The sequence below is a fragment of the Lepisosteus oculatus genome, chromosome 3, assembly GCF_040954835.1.
Source record: "Lepisosteus oculatus isolate fLepOcu1 chromosome 3, fLepOcu1.hap2, whole genome shotgun sequence".
Lineage (NCBI taxonomy): Eukaryota > Metazoa > Chordata > Actinopteri > Semionotiformes > Lepisosteidae > Lepisosteus > Lepisosteus oculatus.
This window is the reverse complement of record NC_090698.1, coordinates 11,506,803-11,529,524: the sequence shown is the minus strand read 5'-3', so window position 1 is coordinate 11,529,524 and position 22,722 is coordinate 11,506,803. Positions and strand designations below refer to the sequence as shown.

At 41.3% G+C, this 22,722-nt stretch overlaps 1 protein-coding gene across 2 annotated transcripts in view; it reads right to left on the bottom strand.

Moving 5' to 3' along the window:
• fgf11a (fibroblast growth factor 11a) overlaps nt 1–22,722 on the bottom strand; it is an 81,025-nt gene that overhangs the window by 10,751 nt on the left and 47,552 nt on the right. For both annotated transcript variants that reach the window (XR_001477774.2, XM_015340453.2), the window contains exons 3-4: nt 17,843–17,946; nt 1,134–1,332 (exon numbers count right to left, since the gene is read on the bottom strand). Coding sequence is in view for 1 of the 2 variants with exons in the window: in XM_015340453.2 (XP_015195939.1) it covers nt 1,134–1,332; nt 17,843–17,946 (303 nt within the window). In the remaining variant the exon portion in view is untranslated. The remainder of the gene's footprint in view (nt 1–1,133; nt 1,333–17,842; nt 17,947–22,722) is intronic.

The window sequence follows — 22,722 nt, the reverse complement described above, 5'->3', positions numbered from 1 at the left end:
GTTACAGACAGACAAAATTGCACACATTCACACTTGGGCCAATTTTCCCAGAATGGGGAAAACATACAAACTCCACACAGATAACACTTCAGGTCTGGACCTGAACCCGGGACACTAGCACTACACAGCAGCGATGTTAACTACTGCACCCTCAAGCTGCTGGACACTGCAGTGGATATTCCCAAATGAGCATTTTTCCTTCTGCATGTCCAACCCACACATTTCAGGCAACCCACCTAAATGAGAACAATTAGAAACTGATACAGTGTTGATACCAATTATAAATCCCATTCAATATTTTAAAGCTGAAAACAAATTTGCAAAATGAGATTCAAGGAGAAAACTAAGGTCAATTAGAACCCAGCTGAACTCAGCTGGAGTAAAAACCAGAAGACATGGTGTTCCTTCAGACCTTCTTCAGTTCCTACACTGATTTCGAGTTTTATTATATAAATAATCCATTTCAAAACATCTCCGTCAGGTAAGTACTAATTAAAAAGATAATTAAAATAATTAAAAATGTGTTTGGTTTGTGTACTGTACACAATGTTAAAAGGGCATTAAAATGGTTCACTGGAGAAAGCTTAATGACATTTGTACCCAAGATGACAAAATGCTGTGTATTTTTGTAATTTTTTCAACACAGATTCTTTACATTTGTAAAGCTGTTGCAGGAGAATTTGTTTTTTTTTGTGCTTAAATCTAATTCAGGGAGGAAATGAAAGTGAGAATTGTACTTCTGCATGGCTGGAAAGTTATCAGAGCTGAACACTGTATAATTTCTGTCTGCTCTCAGCTTCTAAAAAAGTCCAACACGATGAATAATTTAAACAAATAATACTTGAGCGGCATTAACTTTGTGCTACAGGGAAAAGGGGAAAAGTTATTTGTACTTCTGCCTTTATAACCACATTACATGAAGAAAAACGTTGCTTACGCATTCTTGAAAATGTACTCCATTTATCTTAATATTTTATTAATCATAAAATTGTCACAAGGTAATTGTAAGCTGCAGAAAATGTTTCAAACAAGCGTTTGTGCCAGTGGGGCGATTCTTTAAACAAGGACTGATTGTGTTCATGGCTTCTAGTACACAAAGATAAGAGGAAGAGAGCAAGAGGCTTCTACAGTACCTTCGATTAGTTTGGGCAGGAAGTGAGCCGCGCCCTTAGTCTTTTTGACCCGATTGCCCTTCATGACCTGACCATCACGGTTGATGCCGATGTACCAGGACCGACCCGACTCTCTCTGCCTGTACAATATGGAGGAGTAGGTGACGTAGTAGTTCTCAAACACAGACTCCTTGAACTTGCATTCCGGCGTGAACTGCTCCTGTAACAAGAGTCAGCAAAAGAAATTATTACGACTTGAGACTACGAAAAAGGCCCTTTATGTGAATGTGAAGGATTTGACATTTTTTTAGGATTGTTGGATCACATCTTCGATTATATCACTGATATTGGCCATTAATGTAAAAGGTAGGTGAAATGGCAGCCACTCATATTGCTTACTGAGGCCTAGAGTCCTTCCCATCTTCCCCAAAACAGGAAATAGAACTTAAAACAGGAAGTACAACTGTCTTGACAACATAACAACAAAACATAACATGAAATTCACCTGCACTTGAATTAAAAAATGAGACTGTACCTCCACCTTCAAGTTGTGTGTTCATCTTCCCCAAACATCTCACAGTACTCAAATTACTCTCCTTTGTTTTTGTCTTGAAATGTGAATGACATAATTGTGACTGTAATCTGTATCAGGTGGGGGAGAACCAAGATCTTGGATCCTCCAGTCAGTCATCTAGAAACATTCAACATAAGCTAGATGGGTTTCCTTTCATTTGTTTGGTGGTCTGCCAGAGAAGCACCAACTCTGCATGAAAGTAGGCTAGAAATATAAGCTGCTTCTCTACTTTTCCTGCTCATTTCAACATGTTGTTTTTGTAATTATGAAATCTGAAACAAGTTATTTTCAATGAAAGTAGGCACAATATGCAGTAATGAAAGTGTACAGCATATGTACTGTAACAAAGCACAAGCATAACACTGTCAACCATGAAACCATTGAAAAACCAATGTCTTTAGCTTTGGACCTGCATATTGCAGGAAAGTGGCTCTAAAATTGAACCATGTAAGTGTCACGATCGTAAACCCCTCCTCTTAAGGATGCTCCAGCCCATCCTTGTTCAGAACTCATTCCCTGCACCTGCCTCTGGTTCCTTCCCCTCGCCCTATAAAAGCCAGTCGCTCACTTTCTTCTGGGCTCTGCATTGGTTCCCCCTACCAGGCGAGTCCAGGACCTGGAAGCGCCTGGTCCCATCAAGGTTTTAGTTTCTGTTCCTGTTCCCATGCCGGTCCCGTCCCGGTTCTTGTTTAAATCTCGTCTGTCTTGGATGGACCGCCTGGCTTTGGACTTTTGCCCCTTTTGGACACAGCTCTGGATTGTTTGCCTCGGCCACACTTCCCCCGAACACCAGTCGACCATGGACACGCCCCCTGTTTTCGTTTCCGACTCCTGCATGCCTTATTCCCCGTGTTTTCCTCACTCATCCCCGGATTGCGTCGTCTGCATAGGGTCCGGAAAGAACGCTTTCGTTACAGTAAGACAGCTGGATCACTGCCACAATCTCAGACAGTTGAAGAATGCGAGATGGGAATCAGAAAAGAATGGAGCTGTAAGTCACAGGAACGCGTGGCAAAAGAATACCAAACTGTTTATATTATCCCTTATTAAAATGTGCATTTTTTGTAGTTTTAATTTGATTTGTCATGAGTTGCCCATGGTTTTAAAGCTCAATGTTTTACTACACTTGCAGGTTATATAGTAGTTTAGGAAAGGTCAGCTTTTATAAAGGAACTGGCATACAATACACATTAACTTTGGGAACTTACATAGCATATATATAAGTGTCCTGGCTGCTGCAGGGGTCGGCATCGCTGCCTTGCAGCGATGCGGTCCTGGGTTCAATTCCTGGGGTGCTGTCTACGTGGAGTTTGTGTGTTCTTCCCATGTTCACAATTTTTCCTCCAGGTAGGGAAATTGATTTCTAGGAATAACTAACCTGGTGTGCGTGTTTGTGTCTGTCTGCCCTGTGACGGACTAGCGTCCCATCCAGGGTGTACCCTGCCTTGCTCCATTTGCTTGCCAGGATAGGCTCTGGCTACCCTGCAACCCTTTATTGGAATAAAGGGTTAGAAAATGGATGGATGGGAATATAGTGAATAGTTTTGCAATTCCCTGTATATAATACATTTCTAATTATCAGTCTGCATACTGTATATGCACTTTTATAAGGTGATCTTTACTCTGGTTAAGCTCGGGTCAGAATTGTCTTCCATTGTGAATTATCACAAACAGCCTCGTCATTAACTCCTGGGCTAAATATAAAAATGACGAAGACAGCATATCCTCAGAGGCTATCTGTATCAATTTGCTAAATTGGTTTGCTTCTGACAACACGAAGAAGTGACAGAGGTTTACAGAGGGCTGGGCTGGATACATCCATCCCAGTGAGAGGTTAGTATGCCCCTGATATTGCAATTGCTTTCTTCTCTGCCTCGTCCATATTTTATGTTTTCAGATGTAGCAGTTTCTTCATTGCACAGAGTCACAATGAAATGCAAAGGCCTGTTTCAGGCTGTTCCTTGATGAGGCTCCAAATTGGAAGCTGCCAGCGGCGCTTGTTTATCACCTGCCTCATGACACCACTCCCCCAGAGTGAAATATTGAAGATCAAAGCTGTGGCAAGAATGGCTGTGCCTTACTATTGCAAATAATTAATGAACTGGCTACAGAGGACACATTAAAAAATAGTTTCAACAGAAAGTAGTAAGTGTAGAAAGCAGCACTTGACAAATAAAGTGTTTTTTTAAGGTCTTAGAATTATAAATGTTTCATATTTCTGCTCTAGAGGTACATGTAGCACAAAGGAGAACAACCAGACTCATCCTAATCTGAGAGGAGCTGCACACACAGATAGACCAAATAAACTGAATCACTTTGTCCTGAAACAGATAGCATAGTGAAGTGATTTAGATTTGCAAGCGCCAAAAGGCCTTGACAAAGTCAGTCCAGGGGCAAGGAGAAATTAGGTTTTGGTACATTCGGGACAGAAGAGTTGTGTAAGTCTGGAACAAACTGTCTAACCATGTGGTTGAAGCAGGCAGTATAGTATCCCTTAAGAACAGCTCTATCTGAATCTTGGATTTTTCCCCACTAGAAAAAAACAGCTAAGATGGGCCAAATGGTCGCTTCTCACTTGTAACCTTTCTTATAGTAGGTGCTCATGAAAAGGAGCTTGGATGGTTACTGTAAATTGACAGAAGTCACACAAAAAGGGACAAGAAATAAGACACAAAACATGGGCACTTTCAGCCTGTGAGGTGTGCAGGCTTTGCATATAGTGGAATTTTTCTTATTTGCAGAATTTGGTAAAGGCACTGAAACTGGACACTGAGTTCTCTTGTCCTGGCATCACTGGTCCGAGTCTTGCTTATTATTGGCCACCTATAGCACAAGATCCCTGAACAATGACGCAAACTTGACCGTGTGCAGTGAAAGCTGAGTGCACTTAAGTTGGGTTGGTCAGGGTATCTGATTTGCTACAAAAGAGTACAGTGAGTGCGGCTGAGCTTCCATCACTGTCAGTGGGAGCTGAATTACTCCTTCGATCAGTTCTCCATTCTGCTGTGGGTGCACTGTAGGACTTGGTTCAGGGTCCACAGCAGTGAGTTGAGTTGATTCACAACTCTCAGTGCTGCTGGGAAGCATACCAAGAAAAGTAATTGGGGGTACCAAAACTGTTAACAAAAAAGCATGTTGAGAGGGTCCCTGTGAACTCTGTACATACTTTTTCTGCTGAAGCTACAGTATTTTATAAGGTAGACATTCAGAACTGGTTTGACCTGGAAGGGAAGAATGCTGGACAAAAGGGCTGCAAAGTAATTCTATGCTGTGTTATATAGGAATGTGTGCTACCAAACAAAGTAACCAATTGTATTAAAAGAAGCAAATAAGGAAGAGGAAGATGAGCATTATCCTGGAAAGGTGCCAATTTGATAAACACAGGGAAGCGTGATCGATAACAGACATATTTAACGACTGTTCCAGTTTAATCACTTAAACACCAAGCATCTCTGTGTTTCACTCCCACGCGCATGAAATAAAAACTTATTTTAACTTCTGAAACAGACTCCTGACTGCCTTTTAAGGAGAAGCAGAAACATTTCTCCAACCTGCAGATTTATTAAGTCCTGCATTTTAAGTCGAGTGTGACTATATTTGAAAATAAGGCATTGTTGAGTCCTGAAATAAGCAAAATGTTCTGAGAGCAAGACTGAATTTACTGTAAAGACAGGTTTAAAAGATGTAAGTTTTTCTTGTGAAGAATGAAAGGCACATCAGTGAGATTTGATCGAGGATCCACAGAGTCAATGTTGATGCGGGAACTAAAAAAAAAGCAAATGGAGGCAACACTGAGAGCAAATACTCCTGAGGGAGGAGAAGAGATCTTAGAGTATAATTTACACATTGATTCTGCGGAATCCTTGAAGAAACAGCTTGACGAAGTTCACAGATCAATAAACTAACAAGCAGATGAGCAAAGCAGACTGAACGACTTCCTGCCTCTCACCTTCGCCTGTGCTCTGATGCATTTCCCACTCCTCAAAGTGCGAAAAAATCCATATTACCTTAACAGTCAGTTCTCAGGCATCACATCACTGACTCTTAGTGCTCAGGTAACTGCAAAGATGACTCATGCAGTAGCGTCTTACAGAAAGGGATTCCTTTAACTCTGCCTGTTGCGAGGCTGGCTGGGAGAACAGACACCAATTGGCAGTTCATTGCATGGCATTTTCTGTGAGGGGTTAGTATCATAGTTAAACCATCACTGTCACTTTCAGTCACCGTGCCCTTTGCAATTAAGGGTCACAGTGGCCCAGAACCTATCCCAGGAAGCATTGGGCATAAGGCAGGATAGACCCTGAACAGGACACCGGTCCATCACAGGACAGACAGACACAAACAAGCACACACTCACCCTAGGGCTTATTTTCCAATTAAGAAGCCAATTAACCTACCAGCATGTCTTTGGACTGTGGGAGTACACTGGAGCACTGGCGCACAGGAAACCTACAGTACATGAACACAGGAAGAACGTACAGTACAAACTCCATGCAGTTAGCAACCCAGCTCTGAATTGAACCCAGGGTCCCAGAGCAGCATGGCAGCAGTGCTAACTACCCACCGATGTGTGCATCTTTAATTTTTTTTAATTTCAAAACTTGATTGCACCTTCTGGTCACTTTTAATGCATGAAGGAAGGTAAATGCCAGCAATAAATGCAAAGCAAAATCAGAAAGTAAAATTATGTTTATTGCAGAAGGACAGTATTCACCCTCCTTATGTCAGCTTACAGTACAGGCAGATGGAGAGCTAAAGAAACAAATGCAATAAAAAAAGAAAATGGACAGGAAGGTTAGCTGAAAGTGACAAGAGAAGCTGGGCAGGAGCAATGTACCTCCTCTCTCCCTGTCTTTTCATTCCTCAGCTCTCCCTCCTGGGCCTGCTGAGCAGCCGGCCTCTGCTGCAGCCAAGCCAATTCAGCTTCAGTGAGGAAGAGACCTGCTCCACTCACAGGACTGCTTACCATTCAGAAGAGCTCTCCCCCTTACACAAGGATCTATTCAAATAGACTCCAACAGCATAAGCACCTTTAAATAAGACAAACATTGCTCAGTTTAGATGAGCCTTCTGGCAAAAACATAAAAATTACAAGCTTTGTCATTTTAGGTTTCTGGTTCAGACCTGCACTCAGACAGGTGATCACTGCTGCACGGATTTTGCACGGTCCGTCAAACTCAATATTCTCTGCTTTGGTACCTATGCATGACGACAGTGGGAATGACGGTAAAGGGGTATGAAGAAAATAAGGATGTGCCAGAACGGCCATTCAAGTATACAGGATGAGCAGGTATTATGGGAAATTTTGTTCCCAGGAAAACAAGCTGAATTATTTATACTCACAATAATCTCGGAATAAATCATAGTTAAAACCATGAGTAAGAACTAAAGCGGAAAACCCTGGAATTGCAGGTGTAAAAATTCATGAAAATCAATCTATGTACACTTAAGAATTATTAAGTAGTGCCTGTGTTTGTAGTGTTCACTGTGCTTCCAAAGTACTTCACACGTAGAGGGGACCCGCTTACTCAGCACTGAAGTGCAGCCCCACCTGAGTGGCACCTGGCAGCCCAACTACACAGGAGGTCAGGTGCAGATATGAGGAAGTGTCACAAGTGGAATTTTAGAGGACATTTTAGGTAGACTAGGTTGAGCAAGCCTGAAGTAAAATTTTGCCAGGATCCCAGGCTACTCTACTTAAAATCCAAAGGCAAGTTGAATGACAACAAATAACCATGACCATAGTCTGACATATCATTAAAGACTGCGCCTCTTACAGTACAGAGGCAGTGGATTGGACTTTCTGGACAAGAGGGAATAGCAGCACCTGCTGATTGGCCAACAGCACTTACAGCAACAGCTTGGTTTTCCTTACAGGTCTCCTCTTCCAAGACTGACCACAAGATGGCGCTGTGCTGGGGTGCCTTACAACTTCAGTATTTTCTAATTTTTCAAGAACACAATACATGCGTTTTCGAAGAGCTTTATTCATTACAGGGTTGAGGAGGAGCTGGAGCCTATCCCAGCAAGCAACGGGTGCAAGGCGGGATGTAGCCTGGTCGGGATGCCAGTCCATCACAGGACAGACAGATACAAACATGCACTCACTCACACCAGGGCCATTTTCTCCCTGAAGCCAATGAATCGACCAGCGTGTATTTGGACTGTGGGAGGAAACCAGAGCACCTGGAGTACACCCTTGTGAACATGGGAAGAACATACAAACTCCACACAGACAGCACCCCAGTAATTGAACCCAGGGCTCCAGTGCTGAAAGACAGCAGTGCTAACCACTGCACCATTATAGCATATAGAACAGCTTCATATTTCATATATCTAAATTTGCAAACTTTGTTGTAGGAAAACCTGTACAATTATTTTTTTAAATCAAGGAACAAACATATGAACACATTTTCTTAAATCCTTTTGCGTCGGCACGATGAAGAGGCTGTTACAGCTAAAGGAATGAGGAAGTTCCCATTGTTAACGTTATGTAGCCATACTTGTGTCTGGAACTGGGCCAGGAGAAAGCTCCCTCCTTTCCGGAGCAGATGGGCCTGTCCCTGTAGACAGCAGAGTCCCACAGCGGGAAGCTTGTCTGCTGCCTCAGGTCTCGTCAAACTCTCAAACTGTCCTGCTAACCAGACCACCTGGCCCTCAGGAATCCTTTCAACACAATATGACAAAGCATGTACAACCAGGAGCCCAGGAACTTCCTTCAAGAGAAGGAATGGGCACAGAATTAAGTAATGACATTTGTTCCCCACAGACTTGAATGACAGCTTAGTAGGAGTGCAGAAGGAGAAGAACGTCTCTTTAGTCCTTTATTGGCATATTTACACATTAAAAACTAATTAATTAAGTGCTCACACATGCCTACTGTATATTAGACTTTGAAGAGATACACTGAACCTAGAAATAACCTAGAAATTCTGCAATTTCCCTCACGGGATCAATAAAGTATCTAAGTAAGTAAATACCAAGCGCAGTTTCATTTCTCTCTCAAGCAATTCACTATTTCAACACTAGGTGTCATGTTGGTACATGTACAGAGCCCAGGCAGACTGTAATTATTTTCTGTGCTCTCAAAACGATAGCTTCCTTTTTCAAAATCACACCTAGTTTTGAAATTAAGAATGTAACTCTGATTTTCCTTTTCTATGGGACCGATCCCGCCTGCAAATGCACATGAGCAAAGGAGAGCAACAAGAGTTACTGCTTAGCGGACATTTGTAATCCACAAACAGGTTAAAGGAACTATCCATCGATTCTCGAACTGCTTTATCTCATAAACAAGAGCCAGAACCTATCCCGACAAGAACTAGGAAAAAGGCATGACACCCTGGACAGGATACTAGTCCATGCCAGGACACACGTATAGGCTCACACCAGGGCCAGTCTTCCCAGAAGCCAATTTACCCACCAGAATGTCTTCGGACTGTGGGAGCAAGCCCATGTGAACATAGGGAGAACATGCAAAACTCCATGCAGAAAGCACACCGGCTCTGGAATTGAGCCCAGTGTCCCAGTGCTGCAAGGCTTCAATACTAACTACTGTACTACCACACTGTTCAGTCGATTTTCCAATCAAATCAAAATGACCCAAAAGAGGTACACAACAGTTTTACAAAACATATACACAACATGTTTACAAGACCAGACAATTACATTATGTAATAGCTATCTCCAGCTTAACAGCGCCATCAATTAGTACAGCACCAGTCACAACACAGCTTCTTGATATAATAGCAGCCTAGAAGCAGAGGTGCTTGCAGATTTATCAAGTGGCAAAAAGTCACAGCAGTTGCACAGTGATGGGACACAGAAAAATAATATGTGCTTCTCTCTGTATGTAGATTTGCATGTATTGTAATATCAAGGCTGTGTAAATTAATTAGAAGCAGAGAGTGTCTTGCAGCTATTTCCAAAGCATCTGAAAAGAACGTTGTGTTTATCCTTTTGTTCTTATGAGCCCACAAGCAGATGCACAATTGATTTCTATTGGTTTGCTAAGATAATGAACAATTTCTTCCACATTTGTGCTTTCCAATGCATGCTTAAATAGGCGGAACAGTTGTTAGCATTGCTGGCTCAAGACTTAGGCTCTGAGTTCAGTTCTGGAACTGGGGTGCTATCTGTGTGGAGTTTGCATGTTCTCCCTGTGTTCACATGGGTTTCCTCCCACAGTCCAAAGACATGCTGGTAGGTTTGCTTTTCTGGAAAGGCTCTGGAACTGGACTGGAACTGGAACAAGCGATTAGAAAATAGACAGATTTCTGGAATCCATGCTTGATAATGGAAAAGCAAACAACCTGCAACGTTTTTTTATTCTGATCATTGTGAAAAGTCCTGCAGACTGCTTTCTGTCACCATTGACAGAAAGCGAGAGAGACAGGCAGGTGGTGGGGAGTTGGGCAGCTACGGCAGACAAATAGGTGAATAAATGAAAACTGAACTCGCTGGGCAGCTGCTCAACAAACAAGAAGATTGATTCCCTCCCTCAGAGATCTAGGTCGAATGACGCCCTGCGACGCTTTCAATTTTAGTGGATGGCAGCTCAGGTGTGTGTCCCTGCATCCATCACTCACGTCAGGGTGAACGATGGGAGCAGAAAAAGACAAGTCAAAAGATGAAAAACACACAACCCTGAAAGGCCAGGTGGGGTTTAGCCAGAGCCCACAGCCTGGCCTGTGAAAGGGTGTAACAGTAGTTTCACAAGCATTATTAGAGGGGTCAGTTTGCTTAACTTTCTTCTACAACTCTGTGAATTAAAATGTAATCCTGATCAGAGAGGTTCGTCTTTTGTAAGCACACTTGGATCGTTGATATTCAATGGATTGCATTTGAAGAAATACTTGTAAAAGTTCGTTTTTCCTTTATGTGTGCTGCAACTACGGACTATAAACTGTTGAAGCTCAGTTAAGCTCGACCAAAGGGAAAGGCAAACATTTTTTTCTTGTGAAATGCAAACACTGTCAATTTTTTAGCTTCTGTTTTTTTTAGTTTACTAACCTTAATTTGCTTGAACTTACCCTGAGTTTACTTCTTTCAGTTGTAATACAGACTCAAACAAAAAATCCAGGTGCGCTTGTTTCACAAAGCATGGCATTGCTTGCTTTGCAGTGGAAAAGCTCATGGCAAATCGCAGACAGATTTGAAACAACCCAGGCCAGGTTAAAGCATCTGTGCCTGTGAGTCTCTAAACTCAACAAAAAGACAAAAGAGACAACAAAGTACACCTGTCTTTGGAAACTGCAATGGGTCATGAACCGAGACTGCAGCCAAGAGAGGGCTGGGAGAATGAGAGCTGAACTTTGGGGCAAATCCATGGTATATTTAATATAGATATTAATTTTAAAACCACTCTCTCATGAGGTTATAACCTTTCTTGGACTTTGGGAAATAATCGAAAAATTGCTGAGAGGGAAAACACAAGCGTTCTCAAATCCACAGCGAGCTGTTAATTTTTCGGCGGAATTCCAAAGACACGAGGCAGGAAGGAGGAGACACGAAGGAAAAGTAATTGGTATTTTATTTATTTGGCTTCTTTAAATGATTATAAAAATGTTCTATCTCATCTGTTCATTATCATTGCATATATGGTTTCCTGTGATATTGGCAAATATCCCTTCACAGGCTTAGAAACAAAAAACATTTCTCAGCTGTTCGATATGTCCTCTGTCCTTTAATGAGACACACTATGGACAAAATAGGATCTTGTCAATGCTGTATAGTGGTTAACATCTGTGCTGTGCTCCTGGGATCAATTCCAGACCTGAGGTGCTATCTGTGTGGAGTTTGAATGCTCTCTCTATGTTCATGTTCTGAGTGCTCAAGTTTCCTCTCGCAGTTCCAGATATCTCTCAGTGACACTAGTGTGAGACATGCTGAACGTCCAATCACAGCTAACTCTCAGTGACGTCAGTATGAGGCATGCCTAACGTCCAATCACAGCTAACTCTCATGTTAGGCACTATAGAGCTGGTATTACAGGTGTCTCAAAGGGTGAAATGTTAGGTGAGAAGAGAGCACGCGCATATCTCCAATCTCCTTGTGTGCTACAGAGCTGACAACTGTAAGCCAAAGTGTTTAAGAATCAGGTGGTTATACACTAGAGCACTGTTGGCAATTCAACATTTCATGAAAAACAAGCAGGAAAGAGGCTGGAAGGCTGCAGTGGCAAATGGTGCAACCTTGCTTGAAGAGGAATCCTGGAAGTCATATCAGATCGACCTCGAGTGCTCCCTCCATCTCGCCGTTCTGCTGTCCTGCATCTTAATAAGCTCATGGACAGGCAGAATGCTGAGGTAAAGCATTGTTATGAGGCCCTACGGGGAGCACAGGAAATGGAGCCATTCATCACCGAGCAGAAACAAGTCCTGCTGAAACTCCCCTACAGGCGCTCACAGGTTGGGCTGTCGAGAGACAAGGCCAAATCAACACCAGGCTTCACGAAATACCAGGAAAGGGTGACTTTACACAAAAAAATCCTTAGAAGAAAATAAAGGTAAACTTAATTTAATAACCTCCCCAGTACTGCAACAGTATTTCAGATGTGGTAGTGATAGGGTTTGGCAGTGATGTAGATGCTTTGGATTTGCCAAGACATTAGACACTAAGAAACCCCCAAATTCAGAAATTTAGTTGCATAAAATACCTCTCAGGTGTGCAAAGCTGCAAGTATTAATCTGTTTTCACTTTATTTTGATATTGAGCTCTGTATGTTCAACTCCTTATAGTCTGGAACACTTAGGGGAAAACCAAGGGGGGGTGATTCAGGTCATTGTGTGCAAATGATAAACAGCATAAGACCAGGACTCACAGAAGGCCTTAAATGCTTGAAATGTCAACCCACTGAAGTGACTCAAGATGGAGTGGAAACTAAGGCAACTGAAAAGAGGGGGAACAAAAAATAATAGATGCCTAGAATGAGCATGTACTAGAATCTCAAGGATTCTTCAATAATAATACACTTTATTCTATATATAGTGCCTTTAAAAGTTGCTTCTCAAAGCCCTTAATATAGCTCAAATTTGCTGGGTGAGATGTTTGGAAATAACCAACTAACAATCCAGCTTTTCCCGTGTCTTAGAGAGTAAGGCCTCAGTTTGAATTGGTCTGGGTTAGGGTTAATCCATAGGAATGTTAGAACATCTGGGTTAGTAATTAAAAGTTCTGTCAGGAGTCTTAATTTGAATAATGCCTTTTCAGTGCTAACATGTGAGGGATTGAACTGTGAATAAGATCTTCTGCTTATGTACTTATATTATCCCACAGCAGATAATTTACAGTTAAAATGTATTTGTTATAGAGCAATCGCGTGGATTACAGGAGTGCTTGGATGCTATACAAGCCTGTGGTGTGTCCTCTCTTTGAGCCAGTGGGAATGCATCGCTTCTCTGCTGCAGACAAACTGTGAAGGACTGTCTCCTTGCTGCAGATTGGATGTCTGTTGACATAAAGATGCATTGCCTGTTATGCACTGGTGAGGTCAATGCTGTGCACATTGAGGAACTGAGGCAGGCATGGCAGAGGGAGATTAGCTGGCTAACTGAGAGAGTGTCTCTGCAGAAATGTTGCATCACTCCTCATTCAATGGAATACATTGAACTTCAGGTACCGCTGTCATTAAGCCATTGTTCCTGCCCTGGTATTATTCTACAAATTTACGAATGTTTAATAAAGATTCAAGTAACTTTTATTACAGGTCCATGTTCCATCAAATAAGGAGAATCTCTCAGGTTAAGTCAGTTGTGTATTATACATCGAAACTAGGTTTAGGCTGATATTTCCTACACTAGACAAAGTGGGAGAATAAAAGATATTGCTGCTGCGCAATCCGGCTAGGGAAGAGAAACCATGTATTTTCTGAGGCTTTAGCAAATGTCCTACACTGACAGCCTGAAAGAACTCAAACTTAAACCCACCAGACCTCTTCAGAATTAACAGTGAAACATAAAACAAAGGACACCAGAGAAAAATACACGGAAGTGCATTTAAAACCAAAAACAGGAAGCATGTCTTTATGCAAAGAGTTGCGGGAGTATATAACAAGCTACCCATCCTTCTTGGTGAATTCAATATCCCTGTACTTTTTTTCCAGAAATAAATAGAAACAGTGTCTTCTAGAAAAAGACACTCTAGACTAGTCTATAAAGTCTAGATATTAAAGATAATCTGTAAAATCAGACAACCACAAGGAGATGCGAGCAATCCTTGGTAGTCTTGCTGCAAGAAACCGCTGACAAATGGGGTGTATTTATACTGTAGATTCATACTCTAGTTGATTGCAATTAGATTCATCCCCCTATCTTGGGAATTCTTTCTGCTTTCTTTCCCTTAGCACAACTCTGTATGGAAAAGGCCTGGTCTGACGCTACTTTACAGTCCTCACGAATCAGGGGACATATCATTTGCTGGTACATCCATGTTACTTTGGAGTGGGTGGGTCACTGCTGTATATGCTTAGCACAGCAGCATATAAAGCAGGACTGAAATTTCAAAAGTCATTGTTAGTATTTCCCTCACATTGTTCTCTCCCTCAGTGGTCCTGCTAGTTTAGAGGATCCTTCAGTTGCCCTGTTCTGATGCCTGCCTGGTGCCGACCTGATTCTGTCTGTACTGTGAGGACAAGTTCCATTCTTATTGTGTTTTATCGCCAGCCTCGCACTCCCTCTCTGCCCAGGGGGGTTTCCAGAGGAACAATAAACTGGGTCAGGACAGGAACAAACCTATTTTTAAAAAAGCAATTTCAGGAGTGCCCACAGGTAGCAAGCACCTCAGACAATAGATAAATGAGACGGAGTTCCCTGCCATTAACCTTTCCCAGTAGCTCCCAAAGGGCCAGTGCCTCCAAGCAATGCACTACGGCATTTTAAAGAAATAACTTGGAGACACTGAGAGATTTCCTTCGGCCCGTGATACCCACAGCATGCAGTGTCACAGAAAGTGACCTGTTTCTTGTAAAGAGCTAAGTTTTCCCACGCACACCCAACAAACGTCTGCTTTAGAAATCTGATGTTGTGGATTACGAAAAGCAAATGATTATCAAGAAGGTGGCACAGTGTTTAGCATTGCTGCCTCACAGCACTGGGTCCCTGGGTTCAATTTCAGAACGTACGTGCTATCTGTGTGGAGTTTGCGTCTTCTCCTTATGTCCGCATGGGTTTCCTCCCACCGTCCAAAAACATACTGGTAGGTTAATTGGCTTCTGGGAACAGGTGTGAGTGTGTGTCTGCCCTGCGATGGACTGACGGACCGGTGTCCTGTCCAAAGTGTACCCCACCGTGTACCTGTTGCTCGTAGGCTTGAGTCCCCTCCTTCTCACAACCCGGAATTGGAAGAAGCTCTCAGAGAATGGAAGATGGATTTCGATGACAACCTAAGGTTACTAGGGTTGCTGCAATTTTTGAGAAGTCTGGATTTGTATTTTTAAGGGAATATCATTAACCACATAGATGCATCTAAAACCACATTTGTTTGGCACTACAATTTTATGTGAAGTTATTTATTCAAACGGAAGTGTAATAGAACATAAGGATTACCACAGAAAACAGGTAGATGTACGTGACATTTCAGTAGTTTGGTTAAATCATAATAATGTGACAAAGCTGACATGAGATGAAAGAGAATGAATGACAGAGCTTGTGGTACTTGAGGTTAGGGTGATTGGGTTAGTTGAGATACTGTGTATGTAAAGGCTTTAGAGGAACACTGGTATCAGGTTTGACCGGAAAAGATTAGGATTCCAGAAAAGCACAGTAAGAGATGACCATGCCTACCCATGAGGAGAAACTCAAAGCTATTGTGTTTATCAACTAAAATGGCTGACTGGGCAATAGGAAGCAAGTAATACGATTCACAACACTTGTGGGGCTTATAGTGAAATTGAATTTAATGTACTGATAGTACGCACCCTGGAGGGTCTGGTCCATTTGCTAGTCTCCGCATGAACATGCAAATGGCTTCCAGTGGAACCCCCTAAAACAGCAGCTATAGTGATGGTCTCTGAGGGTCAGTTTGAGTCTAGTACGCTTGAGAGGATCTCCCCTGGGGCCCCAGGTGTGAGCATAGTGGGAGGGGGGGAGAGAGAGTCAACACTGTACCCGATTGGATGCCAACAGGAGGCAGGGAAGCATTGTCACCTCTGCTGTGTGGGCCGCAACCAGGACAAGGGCTACAAACCAAGGGCTCAGAGTAAGCACAGACTAAGGCTGGGAAACCTCCTAGAAGGATGTCAGGAAAGGAGGGTTGGATAGGGAGAGAGAGAAATAGCCACAGAAAGACTGGAGCTGAAAGGGTGTTGGGTTGGACGTCTGAAAATGACAGGGGGCAGAAGGAGAGAGAAGGAGGGAGAGCAACAAGAAACAGCCCCTTGGGGGTCTGACATCAGAGGTGACATCAGAAGGAGCTGGAAGAGAACAGCAGGCTCTACTGTGACCGAAGGGATTCAAGGCCGAGGTCGAAGAGCAGCTGGTTCAAAGGCACAGCAGAAAGGTTGCTCCCCACCATAGGGCAGTGGGATGTTTAGGAATGATGGAGGATGAAAGTGGGATAATTGAGAGGTAAAATCTGTCCCCTGCAGGAGCAAACAAGGAGTGTGAGAAAAGATAAGCAAAGAGAGTGCTCAGGAGGCGCGATCTTTTTGTATAGCAGAGCAGAAAGGGGTGAGATTAGAATGTGACCTTCTCTTTGTTGGAGCCCTGTGGTCAATCCATATCTTATCAGAGTCCTTTAACATTTTTCTGTTTCATTCCTTCAAGACCAAGATGTTTTTGGACTGCTCAGCTTGGATCTCTTTCTGGTCCTTGTGCAGCAAGGTGCCCAAAGTGTTAAACATAAGTTACTAAATGAGATCAAGGAAGCGCTTCGGACAATTTTAGCATGATGTCCTTCAGTTTAATTTCTACTCATTTCACTGTATTCCTGATGATTCCGCAACCACTTTCGACATTCTTGCTAAAGAAATGAATTAATCGATATCAACACCCAAATTCTGCCTTTCCAACATAGCCATTACAATTATATAAAAAAATATATAGCCAATTAATCCAAATCATCATAGATCAGTTGTGGTTTATTCTCATATTGGTATCAATTATTGAATTGACATCCAAATAAATGATTCTGTGTTGGCTGTCAGAGTTTCTGTTACTGTTTATACAATTATGGATTTTGGCAAACCTTTAAATAATGATTTTTTCAGGCAGAAAGCTTAAAAAATTCATGACTCCCGCAGATCAATCATTGGAGCAAGTATGAATGGGAAAATCAATTGCTTAGGTATACAGTTTTATTACAGCTGTAGCAGTGTATAAAAGTATTTTATATGAAAGAAAAAGGTTAAAAAGCAAGCTTATTATTTTTAGGTTACAGAATTGTCTGTATTTTCAATCTCTGAAACACTTTACCCCGAACACTGCTCTATTTTAGCCTTTGATTATTTAAATCCTCACTATACACAATAACACCAGAGCTTGAGTAAAGGTGCCAGTTCTTATTTGTATATAAAAAAGCGATAGATTAAATTATTTTTGTGGTGAGGTTGCAAGATGTGGCTTTATGAGAAAGCCAACTATTAAGGTGAAAACCAAATCCTGATGAGAGACACCTGGGTAGCCTGAATACAGTAATTGGCACCCAGGGGCAGTGAGATACTACACAAGCGAAGGAGCAGATAGAATAGGCTCTGAGTGGAACTGGCAACTCCTCAGGAACAATAGGCAGGTACTGTATATCAGACCATCCAGGAGGAAAAGGCTTTTACCTTCTAGGTTCCAGCATTGAAGGAAGAAGAGTGAGAGCAATTTGCAAAAGCCTACACTCTATGGTGTACAGTACATGGGCACTGAAATAAATCCTTGTTTCCTTTTACTGTAATTGCACTGAAGTAACTAACATTTGGGCAAATCCAAATGGTAAAAGGCAATAAAAGATAATTGCAAACATGCCACTTAAGATAACTGATTATGTACTGTATGAGGGCACTGTGGGTTTACAATCCTCGTTTGGTTCAGATGTGCAAAATAATAGTTCTCCAATAATTCGTTTTCTGCATAATAAGATTGTGAAGGTTTGGAGATAACATTGTTACGCCAAAGACTAGCAACACAAATGCAATGGAAAAAATAGTTGCATTATATTGATGTCAACTTACTGAGGTGTAGAGGTAGCCTTCACTGTTCATGCCAATGTAGAAGCCCGTTTTTGTTCCCTGGATGGCCACAATGCGAAGCCCCACTGGAATCAGGTTGAACAGAGCTGTGGAATTAAGAGAACAAGCCTTCAGAGACATAAGAGTTACAGAGTTACAGTCTGTCACTACACACAAAACAGAGAGGCCATTTGTTGAGGCCAAGAGAGTTGTGCAAAAGGCCTATAGTAAGTCTTGAACCATGGAAAGACATCACTGTTTTTGTGCTGCAGAGAAATAAAAAAGGTAGGAATTCAAAAAGAGGCAAATAATGACAGGAAGGCAAAACAGAGCAGTGACGGCACAAACACAAAGTGCAAGTCATCGGTTCGGTTATTGTCTCTCTTTAACCTAAAATTGCAGAATTATCACTACTCATAATCCTGACTATTACAATTCCCCTTCCTGCAAGGGAGAGATGACACCTGAATGATCCTTCCAAGAAAAAGTGCCATCAGAAGAGTCAGCTTCCATTTGTCACATTCTGAGCTCACCTACAGCAGGGTTAGTATTGGATAATGGAGCAATGCAGCTCTTACTGGTTATCACTGTGAGAACTTCAGAAAGTAACAGGAATTACTATCTAGGACACCATAGCAAATTCAAACCCACAGCGTACAAGTATATTGGATGGATCTTTTCAGAAAAGTATTTGAGGTGCTGACAGTTCAGATTCTCCTGGATGCTAGTAAGTAGCCCAGCAATGCTTTTTAGCCTACGGTCTAATCACTGCAAAGAAACTATTCTTATGAAAACGATGTCCCCACTGAAGCTTTTGGCCACTAAGCTGACTAACACTCTGCACGTACAGAGGATCAGATTTGTTGTGAAGGACAATACATTCTCATAAGTCTGAGAAGATATGGGACCCTTTAATTTCAGACGTCAAAAGATAATACAACTGAAATGTATGCAAAAAGTTTATTTAAACCACTAGGCAGCACTTTTGGGGGGATCTAAAATGGTTGGGATTAGATTAGGGTGTTTTCTGTATGTACTGATAACTTTTTCTATACCTCCAATGTACAGTAGGTGAATACTAATCTGTCTCCATTACAATAATTGCTTATTTGCATGTGTTTTTGTTCAATGATCATTTTGTTTTACCTTGTGTTGCAGAAAATTGAACTGACTGAATGGTTATACTTTGAATGTGTAAAATCTTGCTTCACAATAAAATGGATCTGAAATAAGCTACTTATACGCCACTGTATAGGACATCACAGTACAGGTGTGTAACAGCATTCAGACCTGGCAAAGTGGTGGCTGCATGACTGAAGCCTGTGCTCTGGCTTGACAATATTACCTGGGAGCTTAAAATTCTTTATACCTTAGTCTGATGACAAACAGTTGTTATAATGCTCTTACAGTACAGTATATGTCCATTTGCAAACCCAAAGCTCTTGTGCAATTCGTATTTACAGCTGCTCAGCCGACAGCCGATATCAAGTGATCAAGGTTACACAAGATTTACACCTCATAGTGTAACAGTCCAATGGGCCCAAACTGAAAAAAACACCATTGCCTCATAATATACCCCCTGGGCATCATGTTATACTGAGGATTCCATCCATACAACCATGTACCCAATTTATTTACAACAATTTATTTACAACTAATTTATATTGTTTGGTGGCATTGTAGCTTGACCCATTATTTGCCTATACAGTAAGCAGCAGTTCTTGGAAAGACAGACAGGTACTAGCTTTGCAACCCTGAAGGCACTTTGTTAATTAGCAATGAATGGTGCCATACTGGGAAAAAAGCAAAAACAAAACGTTAACTAAAAAAAGTTAAATGCAGGAAATCTCTGGAATTTAACCCATTTGTCATGGTTTTTCTGTTCTTGTCAACGGGCGTCTTCAAGCTGGGGGGGGGTTAGGAAATCCCATTAAAAGGAGCTTCCCCACTTGGCAAACTAGGGGTTCAAAACGCACCTTGTAATAGCACAGGGTCCAATTTGACTCCCTCTTCAGTCTTCAGATTTACTAATTCTCTCTCCCAAGCTTGGAGATTAATTAAAGCGCACGTGTTGGGCACAAGGATGAGGAATCAATTCTGAAAGTAATTCAAATCTGGACCATTCTAAAAATGAATAATGTTTTGAGCTGCTGTGCTGCATTGCCCTTTAAGAGCAACGGGATTGGCGTTTTTAACAAGGCCAGTGCAGAATATGCAGAGCTTTTCTAATTTCTAATTCACATTTGCTGCTGTACTGCTGCCAAATAAACTGTATTGAATCTGAAATTCGCCCCTGTTGTGCTATAAAGCACAATACACTCTCACAGCTGGCTTTTCTGTTACACTTTCATTTAAAACCTATTTTCTTCTTAAATATCTTACCGTAGTAGTGTGTTGGGGTGCACTGGAGTGTGTGGTTTCTTGTAACTGACAAATAGACAAAATATTTGCCCCCCTTTTATTTATTACACAATTTATTATGAGATAAATATTTATTATAACAGAACTACATTTATATGGGACTTCTTGTCACCGATCTACAAAATTGATCAGACAATGACAAAGTGGAATGAAAGTTATGGAAATTCTTGGACACACAATTTAAAAGAAAACGCTGAAACATGTTGATTTGACAAGCATTCACCCCCTTTGCTATGACACTCCAAATTGATCCCAGGTGCATCATATGAATTCAAATAATTATATGGCATCTGTATTTGCACCGTAGACCTGGAGAACGATATCTCGCTCCTCTGTATACTTGTACTGTATATGGCTGGACTGACAAAAACACTTGAACTTGAACTTAACCCCTACTAGTAACAGGTATATAATGATGCGGAATCTTTGACACAAACTGCTAATTAGAGAACTAATTGCCAAATTAAGAAACATAACAGAAAAAATAACAGAATCTGAAGGGAACACTAACTTGTGGGGTGTTAATGCTTGTCCCCATGTGTCAAATAAACTGTTTTTTTGATTAAGGGAAGAGAATTACAAAAGGTCAACTCAGTGGACCTAGCAAGGGCCCAAATTCTGTGCGGAAGGAAGAAATTCAGAGGAAACACATTTAGGACAGAACATTAGGCACCTTTTTCACAACAAGCTGTCAAAGCTAGTGCCCTGGGATGCTTCAACAGACGACTGAATAAAATGATTGGATAAAGAATCTCCTGACAGCAGAGAAACTAAAGGTGAATTACTACCTTTCATTTGAAGCCTTTCTTGTGTTTGTTTCTTACCAGTCCAGGAAAGTGGCATCACCATAGCAACAACAACTTCCTCTACGAAACCTGTTGAACATGCTCAATTCATTTTTTGTTTTGGAGAATTCATGCAAGAACTCAGATTGTACTGCATTAAAGTTTTAAGATGCCATAGTATAAGCTTCCTCTCATGATTACAGGATGAATCATTCAGTATTGAATTCTTGACGGCTGGGCTCAAAATGGAAAGAGTGCCTGTACTGAACTCACAGCGCATTGAGAAAGACATCAATCTGAATCCGAAGAGTCAGGCAAAGTGCATTTGTATGTCTCCTCAATAAGAGTTGAGTTAAGAGCAGGATTCTGAAAAGTCTTCTTTTGTTCAGCTACAGTACATGAATCCTCTTTCCGAGAGCCTTTTTGTATATCTAAATCATGCTTCATGTTATTACTCAGGTTTTGAGATTAAGGGCAGGGGATTGTGTACAAGTAGCAAAAACAAACTAGAAATACTAAATAGGAAATACTGAGAAGGAAGATGCTACTTATGAAAGAAACTTAGCTGTTTCTGTTGACACATTTACACCTTCAAGACAATGTGAGGAAGCAATTAAAAAGGCAGAATGCTCGAATATGTAGCCAAAGGTGTATATTTCAAATCAAGGAATGTTATGTTAAAATTATATGACACACTAGTAAGACCTCATTTGAAATATTGTGTACACTTTTGGTCAGCAAATTACAAACCATACTGTTTGTAACTATTTGATGTTTTTATTGTTTCTCTATATGTAATGCTTTGGGAAGTAATTATTTTTATTAAGTAGAATGTAATGCCTCAGACTGCAGCAAAATTATGGATTTAGAAAATTTAAGAATCAAAAGAACACATATCTTCTGTAATGGTATACAGGCCATGCAGACATTATTGAAGCAACAAGGCCCCTGGGACATTTGCCATTTCTCAATGACACTGTGCACGTTCAAGGGACTTTAATCATTCATCAATTATAGGAAACAGAGCTTGAAAACAGTAACAGGCTTCAGTCAAAGTAGAAAGACTCTAATTGTGCTGAGCAGGCAATAACCACCTCACCCTATAGACTGGCTGTAAATAAATTGAGTTCAGGCTGATTTTACAGCCCTTTTGTAGTCCTTTCTGGGCCCGCTAATTTATTTTTCTCTTCCCACATTAAATTAGGCAAACCAATCACACTTTAACAATCCACTCAAATCTGATCCTACTTTATAGTCACAAAACTTTACACCTCACAAGATTCACTGTTTGCAGACTTTAATTGCAACCAAGCTCACAATTCACAGCCAAAGAATTATTTAAAATCGTCTCTTCAGATTCAATCCAGTCATCACAGTGTATTTTTCCACAAAGCTGTCCATCTACACAAACTATTCATTTAAATTAACTTGGAATTGCTCTGGTGAGCACTGAGAACAGCCCATTGTAGGAACTGAAAGAAATGACAGAGAAACACAAAGGTTGCTTTTATTTTATTTAGACGCACACTTTAGCAGAGTTGCATTTGCTTGATCTTGACTGCTAACGGGCCATTCTGTGATCACCTTTTTCCTATGTGAGACTCACTAATGAAGCACACAAGACAGAACATACTGCCTGGATTCACTTTGCTCCCAAAACCCTCACTAATGAACTTT